This window comes from Crocodylus porosus, unplaced genomic scaffold (assembly GCF_001723895.1).
Source record: "Crocodylus porosus isolate Cpor-Errol unplaced genomic scaffold, CroPor_comp1, whole genome shotgun sequence".
Classification (NCBI taxonomy): Eukaryota; Metazoa; Chordata; order Crocodylia; family Crocodylidae; genus Crocodylus; species Crocodylus porosus.
Window position 1 is genome coordinate 14,608,940 of NW_017728921.1, and position 23,356 is coordinate 14,632,295.

Below are 23,356 nucleotides of genomic sequence, written 5' to 3' on the forward strand. Positions count from 1 at the left end.
CCAGGAGTGACCAGGAATAACGGTCACAAGCTGGCAGAGGGTAGGTTTAGGTTAGACATCAGGAGGCGCTACTTCACGGTCAGGGCAGCTAGGGTCTGGAACCAACTTCCAAGAGAAGTGGCGCTGGCTCCTACCCTGAGGGTCTTTTAGAGGAGGCTAGATGTACACCTTGCTGGGGTCGTTTGACCCCAATACTCTTTCCTGCCATGGCAGGGGGTCGGACTCGATGATCTGCTCAGGTCCCTTCCGACCCTAGAAACTATGAAGTTTCACCTTTTGTCTCCTAGATTGAAGAGCCCTTTACCAAAGGTTTTTCTTTCTCCATAAAGACTATTACAGTTTTTCATCAGTTCGTCCCAAGGCATTTTTCTTTGACAAGCTAAATTGATTGAGTTCCTGAAATCTTTTACTCTAAGGCATATTTTCTGACCCCTTAATCATTTTGTCTCCTCTGTACACTGCCACCAAGTAATCAGTTTTTTTCTTGAATTGTGAATACCACAAGTGAATGTAGTATTCAGGCACTGCTCATGATGGCAACAGTTACAGAAGTAACTTTCCTAGACTAGTTTCTCCTGCTCATACATCCAAGGATCACATTAGCCTTCTTGGGCACAGTACTGTTCTGGGAGCTCCCCCGTGACCTGCAAGGCTGTGAAGCCCTAGGTTCCCATGACAGTCCCCATAGTCTGTAAGTGTGACCTGCCCTCTTTATTCCTAGATGTATTTTCATTTGGCAATATTAAAATGCATGGAGTTCCTGCACCCAATTTACCAAACGATTCTGCTTGCTCTGTATCAGTGATCTGCCCTCTTCCTAATCTGTCTCTCTTTTGGAGACTTAATTGATTCATTACATATCATTAATAATAATTTTAAAACAGAAATTAAGCTGCCTGGGTCCAAGACCTGATTCTGGCAGGACCCCACTGAAAACTTAACCATTCAGTGATGATTCCCCTTTCTCAGTTGCATCACAAAACCTATCAGTTTGCTGTGTTTTAATCTATTTAACGCAGTGCTATTATTTTCATCAACTGAATTTATAAACTCAAAAAAATGAGGTTTGTTTGACATTGTGTAGTTTCCGTAAGATGTTGTTGATTTCTTCACCTTAATTCTTTATTTAATAGTCCTGTATGAACCAACACATGTTTTTGCCTGGGATTGATGTCAGGCTAACAAGTGTATTATTACCAGGTCGTCCCATTTACTATTTTGAAACATTGATGATACTGAAATATAATTTCTGTTTGCTACCCTCAGTGACCCCTTTTTGCCATTCATTATACCTAGTTTTCTGCTTCTCATAGTTGTATTCACATCCCCCCTAATTCTGGATGTTGCTCTTCTGTTTTTCCTTCTCTTCTTCCTCCTCCTTTTCTAAATTGTGGTGTTACCAGGTGCTTTTTCCTGTTTAAATTATTCCTTGTAACTGGCTTAGGCGTGCAGTTGTTTTGCATGGGTTACAGCTCAGGGTGGTCCCACTGTGAGAATTACCTGGGGCTGAAGACCCCAGAAATACCTGATTCCCACAGCCTGTGGAGCCAGCTAGCTTGAGAGTCTGGCAGCAAGGGGAGCAAGCTAGCCTCAAAGGCGGAAACCTTGGTCCCAACTCCTTGCCCATCAGGGTGGCAGGTCAATTTGTCAGCAACATGTTGCATGTTTTGGCATGTCCTGTATAGAATATGGGGGGTTTCAGGTCTGTGAAAATGATGTAGTTTTTTGCTGTTTTTCTCATTGCCAGACAAAGAATTTCTGAAAACTTGAATATAGTTGTGGAATCAAAGTTCACTTTATTGGCTGGGTCTAGTGTGTTTTTCCTGAGGTCTCATTAGGTATTAAGGGAGCCTCCAAAGCTGCACCTATAAAGTTAGCAAGTGTGCCCATTTATGTTAGCAGTCAGATTTGTAGCAGACTTCTGTGCATATCTCTGCTGATGACTGGCTTGCATGCATAGAAGAAAGTTACTCAGATTTTGCAAGCGCAAGTTTGTGTCTTTGACACTCAGTTTAACTTCAGGTCCAATTCCCATGTCTAAGGAAAAATCTTCTCTTTGATACTGAATTACATCTAAAGTCTTCCAAATGTTGTTATTGATTCTTCAGAAGTTAATTTCAATATTTGGGTATTTTGATGGGGAAAGTACAGAAAAGAGCAACATTAGGGCTTCAAAAGTGTAAGGGTATTTTGAGGAGTAGAGAAAACTCTAAGCCAACTTGTAATTTATTACTTTGTGGAAAAGGCCTCAGATTTGTATATGTTGACCAAAAGAGAGAAAACTGGACCTGTTCCTTCCAGCTCAGCCTGTCTTATGTCAGTCTTAACATGATCCCCCCTGACCTGGTGGTGTTTCCTTGTAGGAACTGCCATTAACACGCACAAAAGAACATTGAGTTTGGCGTAACCGCTCCAGTCTGTGTGGAGCATTCTTGTCTTCACTGTAATGTTGATCCTAGCACACTGCTAGGTGTTGCTTTGCATTCATTGCCTAATTCTGAGAGGTATACATTTAGTGAAGTCATTATTTGCCATTATATTTTTAGGGCTTTTTTTTCTAAGTACAACAGTTACATTTTCTTTTTACAGAAGAATTTGTGCCTATAGTGACCTGTTATTTACTTTACTTAACTCCTGTTGAGACTGTTTTGATTTTGGTCTATGGTGCGTGCTTTATGTGAGGTGGTTTTGTATTTTGGGAGGGGAGGAGGTCAGACTTTCCCTTACTTTATCCAAGTTAAAGAACTGAGATGAGGGCATATTTAGAATTCGTTGCAGAGATCATCTCCTTCTGTTAAGAGTCAAACTTGCTTCCATCACACCCTAATCTTGTTTTTCTGCTTCCAAATATCTATTTGACACTGCAAGATATTCTGCTTCCAATCTAAAATAGTTGCATCTTAAGACTAAAATTCTAAGAAATGTTATGGTAGAACCCAAAGTCACTTCATTTTTACAGTGATTCGTATTGGAACTTGTATTGATCCCAAGTTTTGCCTTAGCAAATCAAGGTCTTACTATTCTGATCAAATCCTTTTTAGTCTGACTTGATGAACATGTGGACACCGTGCATTTTACCACAGTGACATTCCAGGAAGCGAGTAAGATGACCATCCATTAGGAATAGTTTCCACTATTAAGAAATAAACCTGCAACAGTAGCTGCAATGCTTTCATCCTTGCAGTATCCAGTATCTTTCCAGCACTGTGGTGGATAAGTTCAGGTAATTTAACAGTATTAAATTGGCCTATGTGCGACTTCTAGGTGTGTTGGGCGGCTCTTTACTTTTCATCAGACCCTAAATGAGTAAAGATGGAATATGGGTCCTTGGGTTGAATTATTTTTTTACATTGTGTAATTGGAGCCTAATTCTACAACACACTTAGGCACATGCTTGGCATGGGTAAAGGAAAATCAGGTAAATAAGAATAGTCATGGATAAAGCAATTCCAGATGGTAAGGTGTCCAGCCAGGAGAAAGCTACTTCATCAGTGAGAGCAGTAGCTGGGTAGGGAATGCAGCGAGTGAAGGGACTGTACCTAATCTGGCTGTGTAAAGATATTGGGAAACCAGCCAAAGGAACTAGAACTCTTGGTGCAGGATGTGAAACCAGATATTCTCAAGGTAACAGAAATATTAGAGAGGAGCAGTCATGGCTGAAACGGGCACGAAAGGGTGTGCTTGCTGTTTAGGAAAGGCAGATGTAAGGCTCAGCATGTTTGAGGTAGCATTATACATTGATCTGGTAAAGACATGAGAAAGCTTGAATGAAAATTTGTTTGGGTTGAAATTGTTGTGGAGAAGAATACGAAAAGCTGTACTGGAGTAGTACCAGGGGCCTGCTCGACCACCCTGGTCAAATTTGAATCTGCACAAAAGTCTCTAATTTGTTGGAGATCTATGAAGAATTGTCATTGAGAGACTAGGGTCTCAGTCATATTGGAGAAGAAATGCTGTTGATAATGGCAGCTGCCAATTATTCTTGTGTGTGACTGTAAGTGAGGTATTACCCATGGAGATAAGGAAGCATTCATACGATTGTGTAAGACGTTGGTGAAACCTCATCTGGAATATGCTGTATAGTTCTGGTCAACAAAAGGGGCTCCTCGGGAGGTCAGGGAAGCGGAAAGCTTATCTTACAACAGCTAACTAAAAGTCTGGAAACTGAAGGCTGTAGGGGAGGATATGATTGCTTTCCTTAAATAGGCTGGTGGTAGGGTAAGCAGCAGAGAGGGAGAAAAGCTAAAGGACAGATGTTTCCACAGAAAATGGATTTAAACTGTCCTGAATTAATCTAAGTTAGAAATTGGGGGGTGAGATTCTGGAACAGCCTTTTAATAGGGATAGAGAGAGCAGTAAACCTACGTTTTTTGTGTTTAAGTCTAAACTTGATCAGTTGAGAATAGCCAGGGTTTGGACCCTAAACCCAAAGTGGTTTCTTCCAGTCTTGTTCCAAACACAGACGATGCGAGCAGTTCCACTGAATTCACTAACGTGTGCTTGAAGCTAAGCATGTCATTAAGCACCTTGCCTAATTGGGGCTTTAACTTATATGGTATCTTTCAGTCTAACAATGGGTATGTGCAATAAACAGGCCTGAATAAACTCTGGCACAGTTTGCGCCAGAGTTTATTGCTCCTGGGCACACTGTTTGTAAATGTGCCCAAGACCACAGCATGTTGAGCTGGGGTGGAGCAGCCCTGGCTGCCAGGGGACCCCGGGGGTCAGCCCACCAGCCTGAGACTGCTCCAGCCCAGTTCAACGTGCTGTGGAGAGGGGCTGGCTGGTGCACAAGGGTACTTCAGGATGGGTCTCACTGGCAGGCAGCCCCTGCACTGCCCTTCCCCGCAGCACAGTGAGCTGGGTTAGAGCACAGTGAATAACTCTGCTACTGTAGGCTAGTACTTGTGTCTGGCAGTGCTACCCTATGGTACAGTTAATTAGTTTACTTTGTGCTAATAGACTACTCATATAGACACTGACATTTTACTGTGGAGCTAATTAGTCACCTCATGTAGACCTCTGGTCCTAGATCCTTATTAAAGCTAGAAAGAAGTAATTATTTAGTTTATAATAAAACCAATCAGCTTTCATAGATTATGACGTGTGACACAGGTATCAGGTCACAATATTAACAGTATTCGAGGTAGACTTTTAAAAGCAGCACAGTGGCAGATGCATCTCCCTCCTTTAGACATGTTCAGCTTGGTTTTAAAACCTGCATCTTGGTCCACACATCCATGTTGGGACTTCTCCTTTGGTTTCTTTCTGTCTGTCTGCAGCTGAGCATGCATAGCTCTGATTTGTTTCTGTGCAAGCTGCTTGCACACCTGCTGCGCCTCCTTCTGGAAGGGTCTAATGCTCCTCCGTTATGGCTAGAAATTAAGTCCTTTCTTTTCTTTTAGAGTGGTTGGCGGCTTTGAGACTCTGACAGCAATGGAGAATGTTGACAGCGATCCAAAAACAGACCGTCCCAAGGTACTTCTTTCAATAAAAAAAGGTTACCAGAGAAAGGAAGAGACTTTATGTCCCTGGGTGCATTGTGTAGCAGCTTGTCGCTGCTTTATTTTTAAAATGGAACTTCAGGAAAATAAAACCTCACCAATTAGCAAATTCCAGTCACTTTTTTCTGTTCCCAGGAGGAAATACGAATAGAGTCAACAACTGTTTTTGTTGATCCGTATGAAGAGGCAGATGCTCAGGTGAGGATGAAATAATTTGTTTTATAGATCTGCAAATACAGGTTCTGGCCTGGAATTTTTCATTTTCCCAGTGACCTTAGCAGTGGCCCTTCGGCAATGCAGACTCCTCCTCTGCCTTCCTCTCCTGTTCATCCATTTCACTTTGTGTACAGATAAGGATTAAACTGCTGGGGCTTGGGGTTGCTGCGTTTGCCAGAAGCATTGCCAGTTTTTTCAGTAGATAATGGCTGGAAAAGAACACTGGGGATGATTCCCCATACACTGTACCTACAAGGGCTCCCCCTTCAAGGCCTCACAGTATTAGGCAGCCACAGATGACAGGTACTACCTGCTAGGGCTGCACGGAGCTTCAGTTGCTGATTTGATTCGGCCGTATTCAGTGGCCGAATCTCTGAATCGAATCGGGAGACGCTTTAATCTCTCCGAATTGAATCAGAATCCTTCAAATCTGTTTGGGGAGATTCGGAAAGATTTGGCAATTCAGATATAGATATAGCTTTAAATGTTTTTTCTGCATACCTCCAGGATGGAGTGTCCCACAGAAGTGGGGGGGCTCCCCAGCACACTCAGCAGACCTGGAAATGGACCAGAAACAATTCCAGTCCATTTCTGAGTCCGCTGGGCAAGTGTGCTGGGGGTCCTGTCCCCAGCTCAGCGACTGGTACCTCGTGGGTCTGGTGGGGCACCTGGGTTCCCCCTCTGGCCAATCACCAAGCTGGGTGGGGGGCAGCACACTCCCCTGCAGATCCAGAAGTGGACTGGAAGTATTTCCAGTCCACTTCCAGGTTTGCTGTCGAGCACATGGAGGGCCCCACCACACTCCTGGGGGATGCTTCATCCACCCCAGCATCACAGCGTTCACGAGCTGCACCTGGTACCTGGAGGGATGTAGAAAAAACATTTAAACCTGTATCCATGTCCAAATCACTGATTCTCTGAATTAGCATTGAATCTTCAGATTCGGATTCAGCCAAATCAAATTGTGGACAGTGATCTGAATCAACTAATTGAATCACTGTCCCTGATTCAGGCCGAATCCAAATCAAATGGGGCCTATTTCACACACCCCTACTACCTGCAGAGGAGAGATGGCCACTGCAAATTCGTTTGTAGTGGCTCTCCTGGGATATGCATATCTAAGTGGCCCTTATAAGTATAGCAGTGCTGTGCAGTACTTCTAAAGTGACTTGCAGCTTCAAAGCATTCTAGACATTGTCTTCTACCCTTTGAACTGACTCTGGCAACATGCTCCAATAGTCATTTTTTGTAGGTTGCTGCTGAGAGAGAGAAGGCGCAACAAGAGGAAGAAGCAGCCAAAACTAAAGCTCAGCCTGTGGTGACAAAGAAAGAGACCCAGGCTCCCAAGACTTACCGGCAAGGGATAGGGAAGTACATTAACATGGCTGCAATGTAAGTCTCCTGCACTACTGTGCTTTGTTTAGCTTTTTGCCCTGGGAACTATCCTCCTTTCTGTGGCACTACCCCTACCTAGTGATCTTGCTCAGGGTTTGTGTGGAGATGCAGTGACGTATCTGATGTCTGCTTTATGCCACTGGACTTTGCATGCTGTATGCACCATAGCAATGCATGTTCCATCAGGTTCCATTGTCACAGGAGTAACAGCGCAAATACTTTTTCAGAAGGGCTGACTTGGAAACAACTGTTTTGATCAACACTAATGTGCCTGTATAGGCTTCAGAATTGCATACATTTTCTTGCTGTTAGATACCTTTTGAAGAGGATCCTTTACTTCAGTTCTTGGACAGGGCCTGAATTGAAGCTTTTGTCTTTCCCCTTCTAAAGAAGTTATTGCTAACTCCAAAAGTATCATTTTTTTGCCTGCACTTTGAGCTGCTGTTGGTTTTAGCAGCCTTTCACTGCTGTAGTGACAGCACAGAACCCTCATATCATGCACAGCTTTACAAATGTCTTGGAAAAATTAAAAAGAATTTTTACCAGCCTTCCACAGATTTGCTGTCACACTTGTATGTTCCCTGAACATACGACAGTGTGCGGACAGCTGATTGTTCTGCATACATGTATCAGTGCACAGTTATGAAACTGAGGTGACATGAGATGTTTTAGCATGCATGCAAAAACATTTGAGCTTTTAAACATTCGAGTTACAAACCTTTGATGATCGCTTCTAATTTAAAATGATCTTGGAATTCAGGTGAGACTGACATGGATTTCATCTTCCATCCTGTTACTGTGGGAACAGGGAGGAAAACTTGCTGGATTAATGGTCAGTGCTGGTTGGGCCAAGGAGTCTGGGGGCTTTTTTCACTAACTTTCTTCTACAAAAATGTGAAATTTAGTCTCTAATGAACCCTCTGGTGTTACTCTGGCGCCTGCTGGCTACTTGGACCTAATCCTAATGGTACTTTGGGACCTGACAAGCTAACACATTTCCACAGGATTTACAGACTGTATTTAAGAGGTCAGGAATGGCAATGTGCTGTTGTGGGTCAGGGTGAAGGTATGACAACAAAAATGGGTGGGATGGGGAAAACCTGCTGTGGGCCTAGTTGGCTGCCAAACCCTTCTGTTTGCTGCTCTTCCCCTACCTACAGAGGCAGTTCACTTTTGTGCAAGCAGCCTTGTACATTCCTGTGGCTCTGCTTGAACACCTGTCCTGCCTAGATTTACTTCTGTTGTGCCCTTAGCCATTGATTCAAGCCTGGAACCATCTCCCAAGGTGCCAAGCAGCTTTGCCCTGATGAGCTGCCCCAAATCTCCCTCTCGTCAGCATCCCTGTGCATTAGATGCAGTGGGCTTGGCTCTAGCCTAGATCATACCAGGAAGAGAACAGGCTTCAGCAGCTTTAGTCCTCCTAACGGTAATAGTCACTGATCGTTGTTTTTCCTTTGGATGCAGGAAGCGAACAGCAGAAGAGGATGGGCCTTCAACCAGTGCAGCTGTGAAGAAAGAGAAAAAGAGTGCAGGCTTTGGGGACTTCAGTTCCTGGTAGCACAGTGCCTGTCACTGGAGAAGTACAGCAGAAGAGAGCCTCCTACTAGCCCCAGAGAGCCTGACAGACAGGCTGTCCCGGGGAGGGAAGTCACAAGCCCCCCCTTCCAGTGGGGAAGAAAATCACTGCTTTGTTAAAGCTCATTAATGCAGCTTTGTGTTCTAGAGAGTGATGTTCCTCCAACTGCATCTACCTCGAAGGCCTTTTTGTTGTGGTGTTTTTATAGCCGTGGAGTGGGCAGCCCTACTATTCTTTCAAACCATTGCCTCTTTAGGGCCTCTTTCTTTGCCTCGCTGTCTGGCCGATTAAGCAGAACCATGTAACATGGGGACAGCAGCTTGCTATGCCTTTTTCAGATCGCCACTTGCAAATGAGACAGGTTACTACGGCCAAGGGCAGGAAAGGGGCAGCTCAGCTCTAGAGCAGGGGGTGGGGTTAGGTGAGTAGGTCTTTGCTGGAACTGTGGACTCCTGGTTTTCCTTCACTGCGCTTTGGTCCCCTTTTGAACCCTTGTTCTGGCCCAGGATTGCTGGATAGATCTGTCTGCAGTCCTACCTCCTAATAGGCTTATAGACTACTGTCTTTCCATACAAATCTTCCTCCTCTTGACCAAATAGAGCAATTGCTGCAGCCATCCAGTTTGCTCTAGCCTGAGAATCAAATGCTGTGTGCCTGAAGGTGTCTCTCCCTACCTTAACATGGCTTTCAGGAGTTGAGTAGAAATTTTACTATCTGACTGTAAATAATACATTTCTATTGGGCATTTTCATATTTTATTTTAGGAGAAGTCTCCATTTATACAGAATTTCAATAAAAACTTTGAGTGAAATGTTTTCATTATCATTCTTTGATTTTCTGTTGACCATTTATGACTGTTGTTCAATGATCATTTTCCAAGACTGTAGCATTACAAAGGTCTTACCAGGAAATGATTCACCCACACTTTATAAAAGGTACTTACAAAGAAAGCTGAGTTCTTCACGGATATGCTGATGATTTTCTGTTAAATTATAGGAAGTTCAAGCTATCTTGAAAGAATAACGGGGATTTTTGTTTTTTGCAGTGCATGAATTTGAAAATAACAAACAACCGTCTAGATTGACACAAGGAACATTCTGGTATTTCCCCTCAAAATGACTCTCTTGTGTGTTTGTTCCTTCTGGCCTAGCTTTTTTTTTTTTTCTCCTAGTAAATCTTTGCTCATCCCTCCTGTTCGACTGCCATTGTAGTACAAGTTTAGTTGCAAAGCTCACAAGTATTACAGTACCTGGTTTCCTTTGGGTACTTTCCAGTTCTGTTCTGTGCTGGCAGCGTTATACAAGGTTTCTTCCATTCAGAGATTTCCCTGCAGCATAGGTGTCCTTCACTGCAAAAACTAAGCTGGCAAAAAGGGATAAATATGAGTATTAGATTAGATGTTGGCAGGAAATCTATATATTGGAGATGTCAGTCAAGCAAGTATCACATAGGCATTGGGGACCCCTGACAGCATACTGTTTTTATTGATTTCACACATTTTCATTTGCTTTGTGTTGGTTTTCATAAGTCACCTTCCACCTCACAGTGCATTTGTTACTGTGGAAATAATCAAATTAGAATATACTGCTTCTATAGATGTTACTGAGCTTTGTCTAAAGTCAGCTGTTATATAATAGCTTGAAAAGCAGATCATTGGTAGAAAGATTGGTGCTGATGCGATTGTAGAAGTGCATAGTACTTCATGCTGGCCCAAGCACTGCTTTACCATTGCAGGAGGAGCTGGATTTATTAGCACAAGCTACTTATTAAGGACTCCTGGTAAGTTAGGATTCCTTATTATGGACTTTAACAGCATCAGCTCCTCCACAGCTGCAGAGAAAACCACATGCCCAAGGCTTCCTGGCAGAAGAACATGCTCAGGCACAATTATCTGAAAAGGTCTGTCCATATCCTTGCTGGCTAAATGGATATGGGGTTGCTGTCATTCAAAATAAAGTCTGACAACTGAGAGCATAGTACAAGGCCCACCTATTTACTAAAGCTTTTCCCTACTATAATCAACAGTGGAGGTGGCAGGGGGAAGGAGAAAGTAGCTTTCTGGAGCTTAGAAAGGGCAAGGGACAGAGTCCTCTAAGCTCTGCCCTGGGGACTGAATTTCCTTGTTAGGTATCGGGCACTAGAGGGAATGTAGGCAGCAGCAGTGAGGCTTTACCTGCCAGTTGACCCTAATCACAGTCTTGTTCCTTGCCCCACTTTTCCTTGTTTGCAGACACTAGCAAGTTTGATATTTTAATTGCCGAAAAGATCTTGGCACAAGTTTGTGGTGACATTCAGGAAGTTAAATGCTTTTCTTGGTATCACATGGGGAGTCAGCAGCTTGGCTGAGATTTGAACAAACTTGTTTTCCAGCATAAGGAATACATACTATGACATAACAGGGCAACCGGAGTGTGGGGGGGAGGGTTTCTTTGCCATAGCTGTGTGATCACAACTGCAGCAGCAGCAGTGGCTGGAAGTCAGTGCTGTCCGTGTGTGTGGCAGCTACCCTGGGCACCAAGCTGCATTCTTACACTGCCAAATGTATGAACTACTTAAAACACCCAACTGCAGTCAGGAGGGCCAAATACATAGATACGATTCCTGCCCCTCTGCTTCAGACAGTCTTCCCATAGTGTGCTGGGGCTATTAATGAAAATTGCACGCCTAGTCTAAACAAGGTTCCACAACCCAAAATTGCACTATGTAGTAAAGAGATTAAATCCAGAAGGTAGCTCATTGAATTGAAATTCAGTTTCAGAGGGGAAGAGTGGCTGTGCTTAGACATTTGTAGCTTGGCAAACCAGAATCAAAACACTATCAACTGCCAGGGGTAGATGTATGAAACTACTTTTGCTTTTAGTTAAATTAGCTGGGACTGAGCCCAGGATGTGCCACCCTTTTGGGAGTAGCTTCACACAGATGGCTGAGCAGTTGGGATGCTCCAGCTGCTGTCTATGCCAGCTCTCACTGGTTCTCCCTCCTGTTTTTTTCCTTTCTTTTTTGGGGGGTGGGGACTTTTATTCCTGGTGCCCTCCTGGAGCATGGATACTGGGACTTGTCCTTTTAGGATTATATCTGTGTTCCTTTTTCTCTTGCTGTTTACCTGCCCCATCTCTCTTATCTTTTCCCTTTGTATTAAATACTCTTGGGTGAGAAGAGAGCGTACAGGGGATTTTTAGATGAGCCAAGTACAGTACCTCATTTGCATGCAAGAGACAACAGTAAACCTTTTTCACTTTGCATTGTGACAGAGGCCAAGAGAGAGGTTGGTGGGTGGGGAGTGCTTTTACTGCCTAGCCGCAGTACCGCATTTACAGCATATCAATAAGGTGGCTAAAAGCCATGTACAAGAGAGTGGCGAAAGGAAGCATCAAACAAACAAACGTAGTGATCACTCCCTCTCCCAGCCCTGGGAGGGGTCAGGTTAAAAGTAAAAAGAGCCTTGCACTTACCACGCTGCCTGTGTTGTGTGGTTAAACAGAGACATTCAGACTTCAGTACTACCAGGCCCATTTCCCACAGTTCAATCCAAACATACAGCCAGATGTGCACAAATCAGCAGTTCAGAGCTAAGCTACCCACCCCAGGCTTCCTCACTTGACCAGATGCTGCCTGCCATTGTGCCCTGTCAAAACTGGACTCTGGGCAGCAGGAAGGAAGAGCCCAGCTTGGGTGGCAGCTGTTACTGGGTGCACACCTGCAATCACTGCACACTGAGCTCTCTTTTTAGTCACTGGAGGATATTTGGCTATGTTACCAAACCATCAAATGTAGCATTGAGAGAAGAAGTGCCCTAGACATCAGTGTCTTACAGATCCAAAACCCTGGCAGGACAAACCAGGAGGAGGAGGGTGATAGGTTTCAGCAGCAGCTTCCTCACCTCCGAGGCTTGGAGATTTCTTTGAAACTTTGCATGGAGCAACAGAGACAGAGCAGTTTGACAAGTGAGATGGATTTGCTTTGCCCAATGGGCCTTTTCCTGCCCATCCATGATGGGCTTTCATAGGAGTTTGTGCCGCTCTTAAAATTAGCTTAAAGCCCTTGCCTCCTTGTCATTTCTCTGTGAGGAACTGCTCACATGGACAGATGCCCTGAGGGGGGATGTCAGGCTGTTCCTTGGAGCACGTCCTGCCCATTCCTCTGTCTAGTTGGTGTTCTCACAGCAGCTGATGGGGCAGGGACGGAGGGGAGCTGGAGCTGCTCTGAACTGGCTGGCAAAGACCACACAGCTGCTGGCTGAGAACATATTTGTGCTTCCCACCACCCTGCTTTCTGCAGCAGCAGCTTTTGTCTGCCTCTACAGCTTCACTGCAGTCCTTTCCCCTGTGGGGTGGCCCTAGCCAAGGCAAACTCCGCCAGCCTTCAGCATGTCCATCAGACAGCTGCAAGCCGGGCTGCCTTGGCCCCAAACCTTGAGAAGAAATGCTTTGGCTCACGCTGCTCTCTTGCTCTAGCAGCCCATCACAGCTGCTGCTTTCGTCACCTGGTGCGCAGCCCAGCTCCCTCCGGGGTACCTGCCTGCACGGAGGTGCACATTTCTAAGGCCATTGTTGGTGCTCAGAAAGAGCAAAGGAGCGAGAGCTGATGGAAACCAGGCACAGATCAGGCAGTTTCTGGGTCTCCTGCCAAAGCACCGCAGGCCAGAGTCTGAGCAGAGCTGGCTCGTCATGCGAATGCTGGCACCAGGCAGGGAGCGTGCTTGGCTCGCTTCACCCATGACTCTCCTCAGACCAAACAGGCTGAAGCTGCTGGAGGCGAGAGGCACGTCTGAGTAGTCACAGACCACTATTCTGGCCTCAGGCAGCCCTTGCTGTTCATGGCTGAGAATAGCTGACCAGAGAGCCCCTTGGAGCTGCTCAGAGCTGCCTGTTTGCAGAGATGCAAGTGATGGAGTCCTCAGTCTGGGCTTTGAGGCCAGTTTCCTTTGAAAAACCATGGTCGGCAGCCCTTCAGCTGGGATGCAGGCATAGGAAATAGGAAATCCGCTCTCCCTCAGCCTCGGCGCTCTCTTAGTAAATGATTTTCCAGCCAAGTCTGGTCTCTCTCAGCGTGATGTGCGAGAGCTTTAGCCTTTGGATTTAAATGAAGTTGAATTCCCACTGCAGTGACTCACCTGTTTGCATCCAAGGCTGTCTCTGAAGACAGTGGCAGGAAGGAGGAAGTGTCGCATCACCCCAGAGCCTGTGCTAAGCTTTTTGCCTTTGCCAGCAAGGGAAAGAGGCTTCTGGTAATCCCCCCCTGTCCCCCCAACCTCAGAAGAAAATGCCCACTGCCAGGGGAAGGTGGAGGAACAGTCACATTTTGTGCAGCTGACAAGGCTGTTTGGAGGATCTGGTGCGAATTAATGCACTTTTCCTGCCTTTAGCCTTGCAGACTTGAAGAGAGCAAGATAAAGGCAGTAGCTAGAAATATCTTACAGCAGCTGCAGCGTGGTCCCATACAGATTTACTGGGAGGAAGTGATTCTTTGGGTGAAGGTGCCAGCATTCAGTTGAATAGCTGCCCTCTTGGCCAGCTGGGACCTGCACCGGGAGAATATGTCTCCCTTTCTGGGGCTGGGCTGCAAAGCAAAGGCCATGGGAGGTGTTCAGAATCGAGCAGGAGGATTGCTACGCCTTTGAGCATGGACCTGCCCGCCCCCGAGAGGTTTCCAGAAACCAGCCATGACTCCATCTGAACAAAGTACTTGTGCAGTTAACAAACGTGCCACCAAACGGCCTCTCCGTGCTTTCCCGTGTGTTGCCCTGCAATTCCAGTCTGCACTGCTACTGACTTGTTATGTGCGCACTCCCGCCTGGGCTTCACCATAACCTCAAAGATCTTCCTGGAGCCTCCTGCCTTGGCAGGGACAGCTGGTGGCGGGATGGGCTGGGCGCACACCCTTCACTCCCATGGAAGCCAGAGGAATTCATGCTTGTGCCACTGAGGACAACGTTCAGCAACTTGGGCGCTCCCTGCCTCTCAGGGACTTGAGACAGAAGGCCTGAATGGCTGGTTTACAACCACGGCTTGTGTAAGACATACAGGGGCCCTGGGTGTATCATCACTCACAACCATTAGGGGGGAAGAACCCCTAGCTACCACCTAAACCAACAATAAGCCTGCTCTTCAAGTCAGCAAGTCTGTCTGCCTCCTTCCAGTAATGAGCTGGAGGAAGAAGTGACACAGACCTCTTGCTATTTCTGCAGGTAGCATGCTCGCCCCCCCCGAGTACACAAGTCTATTCTGATCACTTCTCCTGTTCCGCTCTCCCTGCGTTACACTGTCATCATCCTATTTTACTGCACTGTACAGGAGCTCTGTCCTTTGCTTTGTTTTTGTTTGTTTGTTTGTTTTAAAGAAAAATCCATTCACAACCGACTCAGTGCAATTTCTAGAGATAGAAAATCCTATTGGCCACAGCACTGTATTCTGTGGCATCTTAGTCTGCATCTAATTTACATGTCATTTAATTTCCTGCTGTTCAGCAAACTGCAGATCAGGGGAGCTTGGGGAAAGATGCAGATACATTTTCCCCATGCAGTTTAGAATCAACAATTATTCCAGTCGGCTCTGCCCAACCAACTCTGCTTCATGTCTGAGAGCAAACTAAACATTTGTATAATTTATTTCCCACTTCCAGGCCTCTGCCCCTACAATAACTGCAGTCTAGCCACAATTGCTAGACAACCCCGTTTACAGTGAATTTCCATGATGGCTTTTCACCTGCATGCCCTCAGTCTTGCTTATTCAGCACTACAGAAGTTGCATCAGACTGAGTTACACAAACCTATATATGAACTATCAGCACTTCCCAACCTGTGGTATGAGTATCACCAGTGGTACACAGACAACCTGTCAGTGGCATGCATTAACAGATTTATTATAATTAATTTATCTGCCAAAAATGTACTGGTGGTACTTAAGGTTGCATTGCTTTAAATTGGTGGTGTGCAATCTGACAGAGTTTGGGAACTGCTGAACGAGACCTTGCAATGCTACCATCTCCCAACATCCTTCCTGACCATACAGTTGTTCCAGTAAGACAGCACAAACCCCCTCGCCTCTTGAATATCTCCCATCTCTTTCTCACCTTCCTGTGACTTGTCTGCACATACAGGAAAGATAAAGGTGCAAACAGTCAAATAAGTGGATTGTTTCAAATTGTTCATTTAAGCCCAGCTAGGAGAAGCCGATGGTACTGGCAGGAGGAACTTTCAGCAGGGGAAGACAGTACATGGAAAGGATACCACCCGTCGTGGATCCGATACAGAAGGGCACTAAGCAACCTCGGCTTCCTTTGCAGCTGTTGGGTGCTGCAGGCATTGAAGAGGGAGCCAATGAAGCCAGATTCACAGCTAGTGTGCAGAAGTGATCCAGCTCAAGTCACCTGCCAATGAGTTTGTTACACAACATTACTGGAAACCACCTCCACCTCTCCCAGTTGTCAACCTCCTCATCGCTGTCTGGAATACAACAGACTAACAGGAAAGCTCATGCCAGGAAACCAGCTTGCTTTTTTTTTAAAAAAAAAAACAACAACCCTACCAAACACCACCACCATTTTTTCTTTGGGGAGGCAAATAATCTATAAATCCTGCTGACAGCAGGAAAGGGAGCCAGCCAACTTCCCTGGGCAACAATGGGTTACCACATGGGACAAAGTCCAGGGGAATTTCTCACTTCCTTTCTTTCTTCAGGGAGTTAATTTTTTATCTTGCCGTTCTAACCACCCTGCCTCGCGACTGTGAAGAGGAGGGCGGAAGCCAAGATCCATATCTACAATAGCCTGGCTCCCTCTTCCCGAAAGAGAAACCTCACTGCGCACACAAAAATCAGACCTTAAACAAAATGTGTATGGCATGTGCTCCACCCTGGTTATAACAGAAGGGCCTTGCATCTCAGCTCCCAGGCCAAGAATTCAGCTTGATACTGGTATCGATTTCTTTTTTTATCCCCAACACTCTACATCCTCCTGTTTTTATGAGCTGGACCCCCATGTAATGCTCCATCTTTCTAACATCACCCCACCAAGCACTTGTTCTTCAGTCTTCTACCCTGGAACCTGTGTCACAAGAGCAGTGGAACTAGACAGTGCAACAAGCCTAAAGAGAAAAGTCCCAGGGTTTGTATGGTGCTGTAGAGCTGGGATGCGAAGCGCAATATCAGGGCGGGATGCAACAGCAGGATAAAATGCAGCCGATTTGGGCCCGCTCCATTCTGAGGCTGTGTCAGGACAAAAAAGGTCAAGCTGCAGGGTTGTACAGCTGATCAGGCGTTACAAACATAAGCTAAGCGCCTGGCTGGGAAGACTACGGACTCTATGGAAACGTGCATCAGTGAGATGCAAGTTGCCAGCATAGACCTCAGCCACATTTGGTGGCTTCCCAATCATGAGCGACGTGCAGAAGTATGCAGCGCGAGGCCAGGTGCAGCACACCCACTTGACAGGAAACTGGCACAGTATTGGGAAAGCACTGTAACACCCCACACACAGGGAGCCTGGCATGCAGCAGCTTCTGCAAGGAAGGTATGCTAAAAATCAAGTTCTTGGGATTTAGGATTTAGCCATTAGGATTTAAGGCATATCCAGTATTAAGAGACACTTGAGCAGGGACTTTAAGGGTCTAAATTTTGGATTTAAGCAGCTAAACTGCCATTTTAGGCACCCACATCTCTTTGAGACTCTAGTCCCTAGTGTCTAATCCCCGGTCAGCTATACTGTAATATGGATGCACAGTGAGAGCAGAGCTAAGCTACATTCAGTCGTAGCCAATGTCTGCACTGCAGCTGGAGGTGGGACTGTGGTAGGATAGAGTTATCTGATCTAGCTTTAGTCCAGCTACCTCAGGTACCAACAGCAGTGATGCCACACTGGCAGGTTTCAGCAGAGGTGAAACCATCCAAATGCAGGGATGCGCCATACAAATAGGTGTCCAGGGTCCCCAGCAGGCTTGTACAGCCAATCCTAAAGCCTTGGCTACCATGACTTACGTCACTGCTGTTGATACGCAGACCACGTGGAGTAAAACTAGGTAGCTGTGCCCACAATTGCTGAATTCACATCTTCTGGCTGCATTGGAAACAGGTTCTCCATTTGCATTTCTTGACTCCGCAGAACCATACACTACATTAAGACAAGCACCCCCCCGTGTTCAAAGGTTGCCGTTTAGCTTAACATTAGTTCACTAGTGCAATGCTTATATCTGCCAGCTGTGGCAATAAACTACAGCCTGTGCCAGCTAATGACAGGACCACAAAACATGTGTTTTGGTGGAAATCTACAGAGGTTACAGCCTTCTTGCTCCAGCTCACAGGATATTGCTTAAACTTCGGTCTGATGAAACACTCAGCTGGAGAGAACCCGAATTCTGTAGCCTTTTCCTGTGCAGACAGCAATGGGCTTCCTCCCATATAAATCAATCCCACATAAATCAATCCCAGTATGTTTTCTGTCCCAGATGAAAAGTGCTGGCAGCCAGTTCACCACCACCAAGAAAAATACAATAGCAATAGCAAATGTTAAACCTTGCCCGCTCCCAAACCTGATGCTTTGGGAAGCGCTACTCAACTTGGCACATCCCCCAGGCTACCATGAGAAATCCTGCTTGAAAGGTTAGAGACAGACTGGGAACTGGACAACCTGGGCTGTTCTCTTTGAACAGTGGGGAGCTTTCAGCTCTGCTAGCCACTCGGCTGCTCTGTCAATAGATTAGTCATTTGACCTTTCCTCGGGTTTTCAAAATGCTTTTGCATACAATGTTCCTGTGATGGATGGAAGTGGTCTCATACCCCTTCTACAGCCGAGACAGAGAAGTGAACAGGTTTGCCTAAGCGTAATGTGTTTTTTTTATATTTACTTTTCTTGCAATTTTTTAAAATATGAAAACAGTTAAAAATAAGAGTTCCCAGAACTTCCAGTTGCCAATAAGGCATCAAGTGGCTGTTAACATTAGTAATCAAAGTGCAACTTAGACCTTACACTTCTTGGCTAGTGCACTAACAGCTTCCATTACCTCCTTCAGCACCAACTGCATCAGAGAGCTAACCAAGTAAATGGCTTTCTGGGAAACTAGCCCACTTGCGCTGCTAACAAGTTCCACCTCCAGAACCAGGCAGCTTCTTTTTTCAGAGCAGGCCATCCTGCTCGTCTCTGGAGAGAAGCCGCCAGGGGAAGTTGCCTGTACAGAGCAGCGATATACCAGATCCTCTCTATGCATACGAACATTGCACGCTTTGCTGGGGAAAGCTGGTGGAGACTTGCCCCAACAGCTCAAGCAATAGTCTAACCTGCCAGAGACAAAGGAGGAATCTACAGAGGAGGAAGGTATGACCACTGAAGCTCTGCAAAATCCTGCCATTTGGCCAGCAATCAACAACAAATGTTGCCTTTTGCTTCTGAATACTAGGTCAGTGCTAGCAGATTGCAGGCATTTTCCTTTGAGTAGATGTAGTGGAATATTTTCACCTTTCTATTATTCACTAAAGCTTTCAGACAGAGAACAAGTAAAGCAAGATTGGCTTCTCCAAGAACCTGCAACTGTTTCTGTTTTGGGTCTCCCACTACAGAAAGGTTGTGGACAAATTGGAGAGAATCCAGCAGAGGGCAACAGAAGTGGAGAGGGGGCTGGGACACATGATTTATGAGGAGAGGGTGAGGGAACTGGGCTTATTTAGCCTAGAGAAGACTGAGAGGGGATTTTATAGCAGCCTTCAACTACCTGAAGGGGACTGCGAGAGAAGATGGAGCTGGACTGTTCGCAGCTGTGGCAGATGACAATGGTCTCAAGTTGCAGCAAGGGAGGATTAGGTTAGATATTAGGAAGAACTTTCTCACTAGGAGGGTAGTAAAACACTGGAACAGGTAATGCAGAGAGGTTGTGGACTCTTCATCCTTGGGAGGTTTTCAAAACCCAACTAGACAAAGCCTTGGCTGGGATGATCTAGTTGGGGATGGTCCTGCTTTGAGCAGGGGGTTGGACTAGGTGACTTCCTGAGGTCCCTTGCAACCCTAATTTCCTATGATTTCTATGAAAGTTGTCAAGTTTTATCCTACTTTCTTTGCACTGTAGACGGAAAATTACAATGATTGTTAGGCAAGGTTCTTTGGGTAGATGTGATATCTTTTATTAGAACAACTGAGTCTAATAAAACTCAGTTGGTTTAATAAAAGAGATCACATCTACCCACCCAAAAGACCTTGCCCGCCTGTGTCCTTAGACCAACGCAGCTACAAGCGAAAACCCAGCAATGATGGTTAGATACATTTCTGCTGAAGAAGCGATCAAGGCAAAAGAAAGGAGCATTACGATTGAGGAATGTTTCCTTGGACTTTTGAACGTAACAGACTGTTGGCTCTGGAATGATAAAAGCGCTCCTTGAACGATTAAAAGACATGGGAATCTCAATGATTTAAAAGGCCATGGTTACAACAGCAGGACACACATGAGCAGCAAACAGTGGAGATCAGAAGCAAATCTGAAACCTTAACAACACAGCAGTTGTTTTAATTTCCTACTCAGCGTTTCTATGAGTTGCTGCACTGAAGCCATGGTATTTTTCAACATGGTTCCCAGTGTCTACTTCTTTTGTGGCCCTGCTGCAGTCCTGGGCTAGGGACAGACATTACACATAAACCAGTTTAAGTGATCAGAAATTGGTTTAAACCTGTAACAGAACAGATGTCTAGTGCACATAAACTAGTTCGAAAATGGCCGAAACCAGTTTGAGATAAACCTGGTTGAATATAGTATCAGACTTAACTGATTTAGGTTAAACCGGTTCATACAATGTCTGTCCCAGATCCCTTGCTGGTTCAAGCTACATCAGACTCCCCCCCCAGCATCCCAGCATGCTCTCTGGACTGGGCAGGGCCTCTCTGCACCACAGCAGAGCTGGCCCCTCCCTGGCTGGAGCTCAGCAGTTACTGCAGGCATCTGCCTGGCTTCTGCTCCCCCACTCCCCTCTACCTTACACAGACACACAGCATTAGCTAGCACAGTGATCTCCAAACTTTTTTGATCACACACCCCTATCAGTAAAAAATGTTTAAGCATGCACACCCAATATATGTATATTTATAGAAATAGAAGTTCTAATATTTTCTTCCTGCACCCCAATGGATCATCTTGCACACCCCCTGGGGTGCATGTACCCCACTTTGGAGACCACTGAGCTAGTGAACCACATGCTACAGTCCATGCTGTGGCAGACTGGACAAAGGCACAGTCAACAGGTAGCTGGTAACGTCCCTCTGTTGTTTTCTTAATTGGGTGATAAACACTGAGTTAGGGAGATAAACACTGTGCTATCAATGCCTCACTGGGCTGGTGGGAAGTGGGGGACCCCACCCTAATCACAGCATCCTGCCAGGGCCTGGTCACCCTGTCAGCTCAGCATTGGGGAAGGGAAGGGAGGGCTGGTCTAGCACCCCTGGCTTCTAGCCTGAGCCACTGCAGGCATGTGCCTGCATGTCTGGGATGTCTGTGTAGTTACAAACTGATTCAGCCTAGCCAGGTTAAACTAGCCTGCAAAGACTGACTCAAATTCAGGCTCAGGCTTTTTGAATGTCTGTCTCTAGCCCTGGGGTATAATGCACTGACATAAGACCAGCCTGTTTCCAAAAACTCTCAAATGAAACAAGATGCATAGACTGAATTGATGCAATCCACATATTTCACTCTCAAGTTTCAGGCATCCATGACACACTATTTTCAGTTGCCAGCAATTCAAACCTAAAGGAATCTACAGGAATCAAAATACAAAGCCAAGCCAAAATACTGGTTTACAAAATTTGTAGCGATAAATACTTGCACAGCATAGAACTGTGGCATAATAGTGCTATGGCTATGACAGCACAACAAACCTAACAACTTCAGTGCATTTTGATTTTATATCAACAATAATTGCCTTTAAAAATACATAGAAAAAATGCGAGGTCTAATAGGAAAACCTACAACTCCCATCTCTATAGTGAGCTGCCAATAACCAAGATTGGCTTGCTCCACAGTGCCTCTACTTTCAAGATGGGGGTCAGACAATATCAGCCCTCTATTCCTACCTATACACTCATGGTTAAAGTCCTCTCTTCCAAGCAGGTCTTTCCACACAGACCTGGATAGGTTAGAGAAGTGGGCGGATCTGAACAGGATATGGTTCAACAAGGACAAGTGCAGAGTGCTGTACCTGGGGCGAGGGAACCAGCATTATGGTTATAGGTTAGGGGCTGCCCCTCTCAGCAGCACAGAGACAGAGAGGGATCTTGGAGTCAGGATTGACTCCAGGATGAATATGAGTCGCCAATGCGATGAAGCAAGAGGCAGAGCCAACCGCACCCTGTCCTGCATCAACAGGGGCATCACTAACAGGTCCAGACAGGTCTTGCCCCCCTCTGTGCGGCGCTGGTCAGGCCGCAGCTGGAGTCCTGTGTCCAGTTCTGGGCTCCGCACTTCAAGAGGGACGTGGAGAACCTGGAAAGGGTCCAGAGGAGGCCACTCATATGGTTGAGGTCCTCTGTGGCCAGCCCTATGAGAAGAGGCTGAGGGACCTGAATCTCTTCGGTCTGTACAAGAGGAGACTGGGGGTGGGGGGCGGGGAGAGCAGGAACTTGTGGCTGCCTACAACCTTATCAGGGGCCACCAGCAGGGACTCGGGGAAAGTCTGTTCCCCAGGGCCCCCCTTGGAGTCACCAGGAACAATGGCCACAAGCTGAGGGAGGATAAGCTTAGGTTGGATATTAGGAAGAACTACTTCACTGTAAGGGTGGCCGGAGCCTGGAATAGGCTTCCCAGAGAGGTGGTGTTCTCACCTTCCCCAGAAATCTTCAAGAGGAGACTGGACAGGCACCTGGCTGGGGTCTTATGACCCCTCCCACCCCCGGCGCTCCTTCCTGCCCATGGCGGGGGGGTCAGACTCGATCTGTCCCTTCCCACTCATTGATTCTTCAGCAGAGAGTTGTAGCTTTGACTCTTTACAAGCCCTTTGCAAAGGAGGTGAGAGCCTTCTTATATTTGATAGCCTTCCTTGTTAGAAGAGGTTCAGAGATGCAACTGATGGTCCCTTTTACCTCAAGTGGTAAATGGCTAATGGAAAAAACAAGGGAAAGACTTCAGGGTTGAGACCAAACCCAGGTCTTCAGTAACAGCACTAAACAATCAGACATGTATCTTGCCTCCCTGGCTGCATCACACTATCACTTCAAGAGTAGAAGTACAGAGCTTGCTGAGCTCACCAAGCTGGAAGCCTGGTGGTTAGGGTGCCATCCTAACCACCTAGGTAAGAGCTACAGGGTTGAACCCTTTCATGCTAAAAAGACAGTTGGACTTGGGTGTCTCTAGAGGTCCAGAAACAGGGGATACTGTTCTGTCTGGATTAAGGGTCTGTGGGATATGGGTATCCATCTGGGTACAGATGGGCTTATGAGCCTCTGCCTTTTTATGGGTGCAGAGGTAAGCAAGCAGGCCAACAGCAAGGCTTTGGTTAGCCCCAGAGGCAAGTGATCTCCCAAAGCCTCCCACCTCCACAAGGTTTCTGAGGCCGACAGTGAACCTTGGCCATTTTACTGCCATGAAGGCACATGTCAAGAGTCGCAGAAGACCGGGGCCTTGTCTGACAGCACAGCAGTATAGTGCCCTACATCCCAGCAGGGCAGCCCAGGTTCCTAGCCCAGGCCACAAGGCGGGGGTTCC

At 46.1% G+C, this 23,356-nt stretch overlaps 1 protein-coding gene and 1 long non-coding RNA gene across 2 annotated transcripts in view; one reads left to right on the forward strand and one right to left on the reverse strand.

Annotated features, from left to right (window-relative positions):
* Positions 1-9,506, forward strand: part of PPIL2 (peptidylprolyl isomerase like 2) — a 125,542-nt gene extending 116,036 nt beyond the window's left edge. Inside the window, exons 17-20 of the mRNA XM_019539062.1 lie at positions 5,406-5,478; positions 5,640-5,702; positions 6,973-7,112; positions 8,580-9,506. Of these exons, the coding sequence (XP_019394607.1) occupies positions 5,406-5,478; positions 5,640-5,702; positions 6,973-7,112; positions 8,580-8,673 (370 nt within the window). The 3' untranslated portion in view covers positions 8,674-9,506. The remainder of the gene's footprint in view (positions 1-5,405; positions 5,479-5,639; positions 5,703-6,972; positions 7,113-8,579) is intronic.
* Positions 7,119-23,356, reverse strand: part of LOC109312783 — a 49,899-nt gene continuing 33,661 nt past the window's right edge. Inside the window, exons 2-3 of the long non-coding RNA XR_002101902.1 lie at positions 9,941-10,039; positions 7,119-7,911 (exon numbers count right to left, since the gene is read on the reverse strand). This is a non-coding gene — a long non-coding RNA (uncharacterized LOC109312783). The remainder of the gene's footprint in view (positions 7,912-9,940; positions 10,040-23,356) is intronic.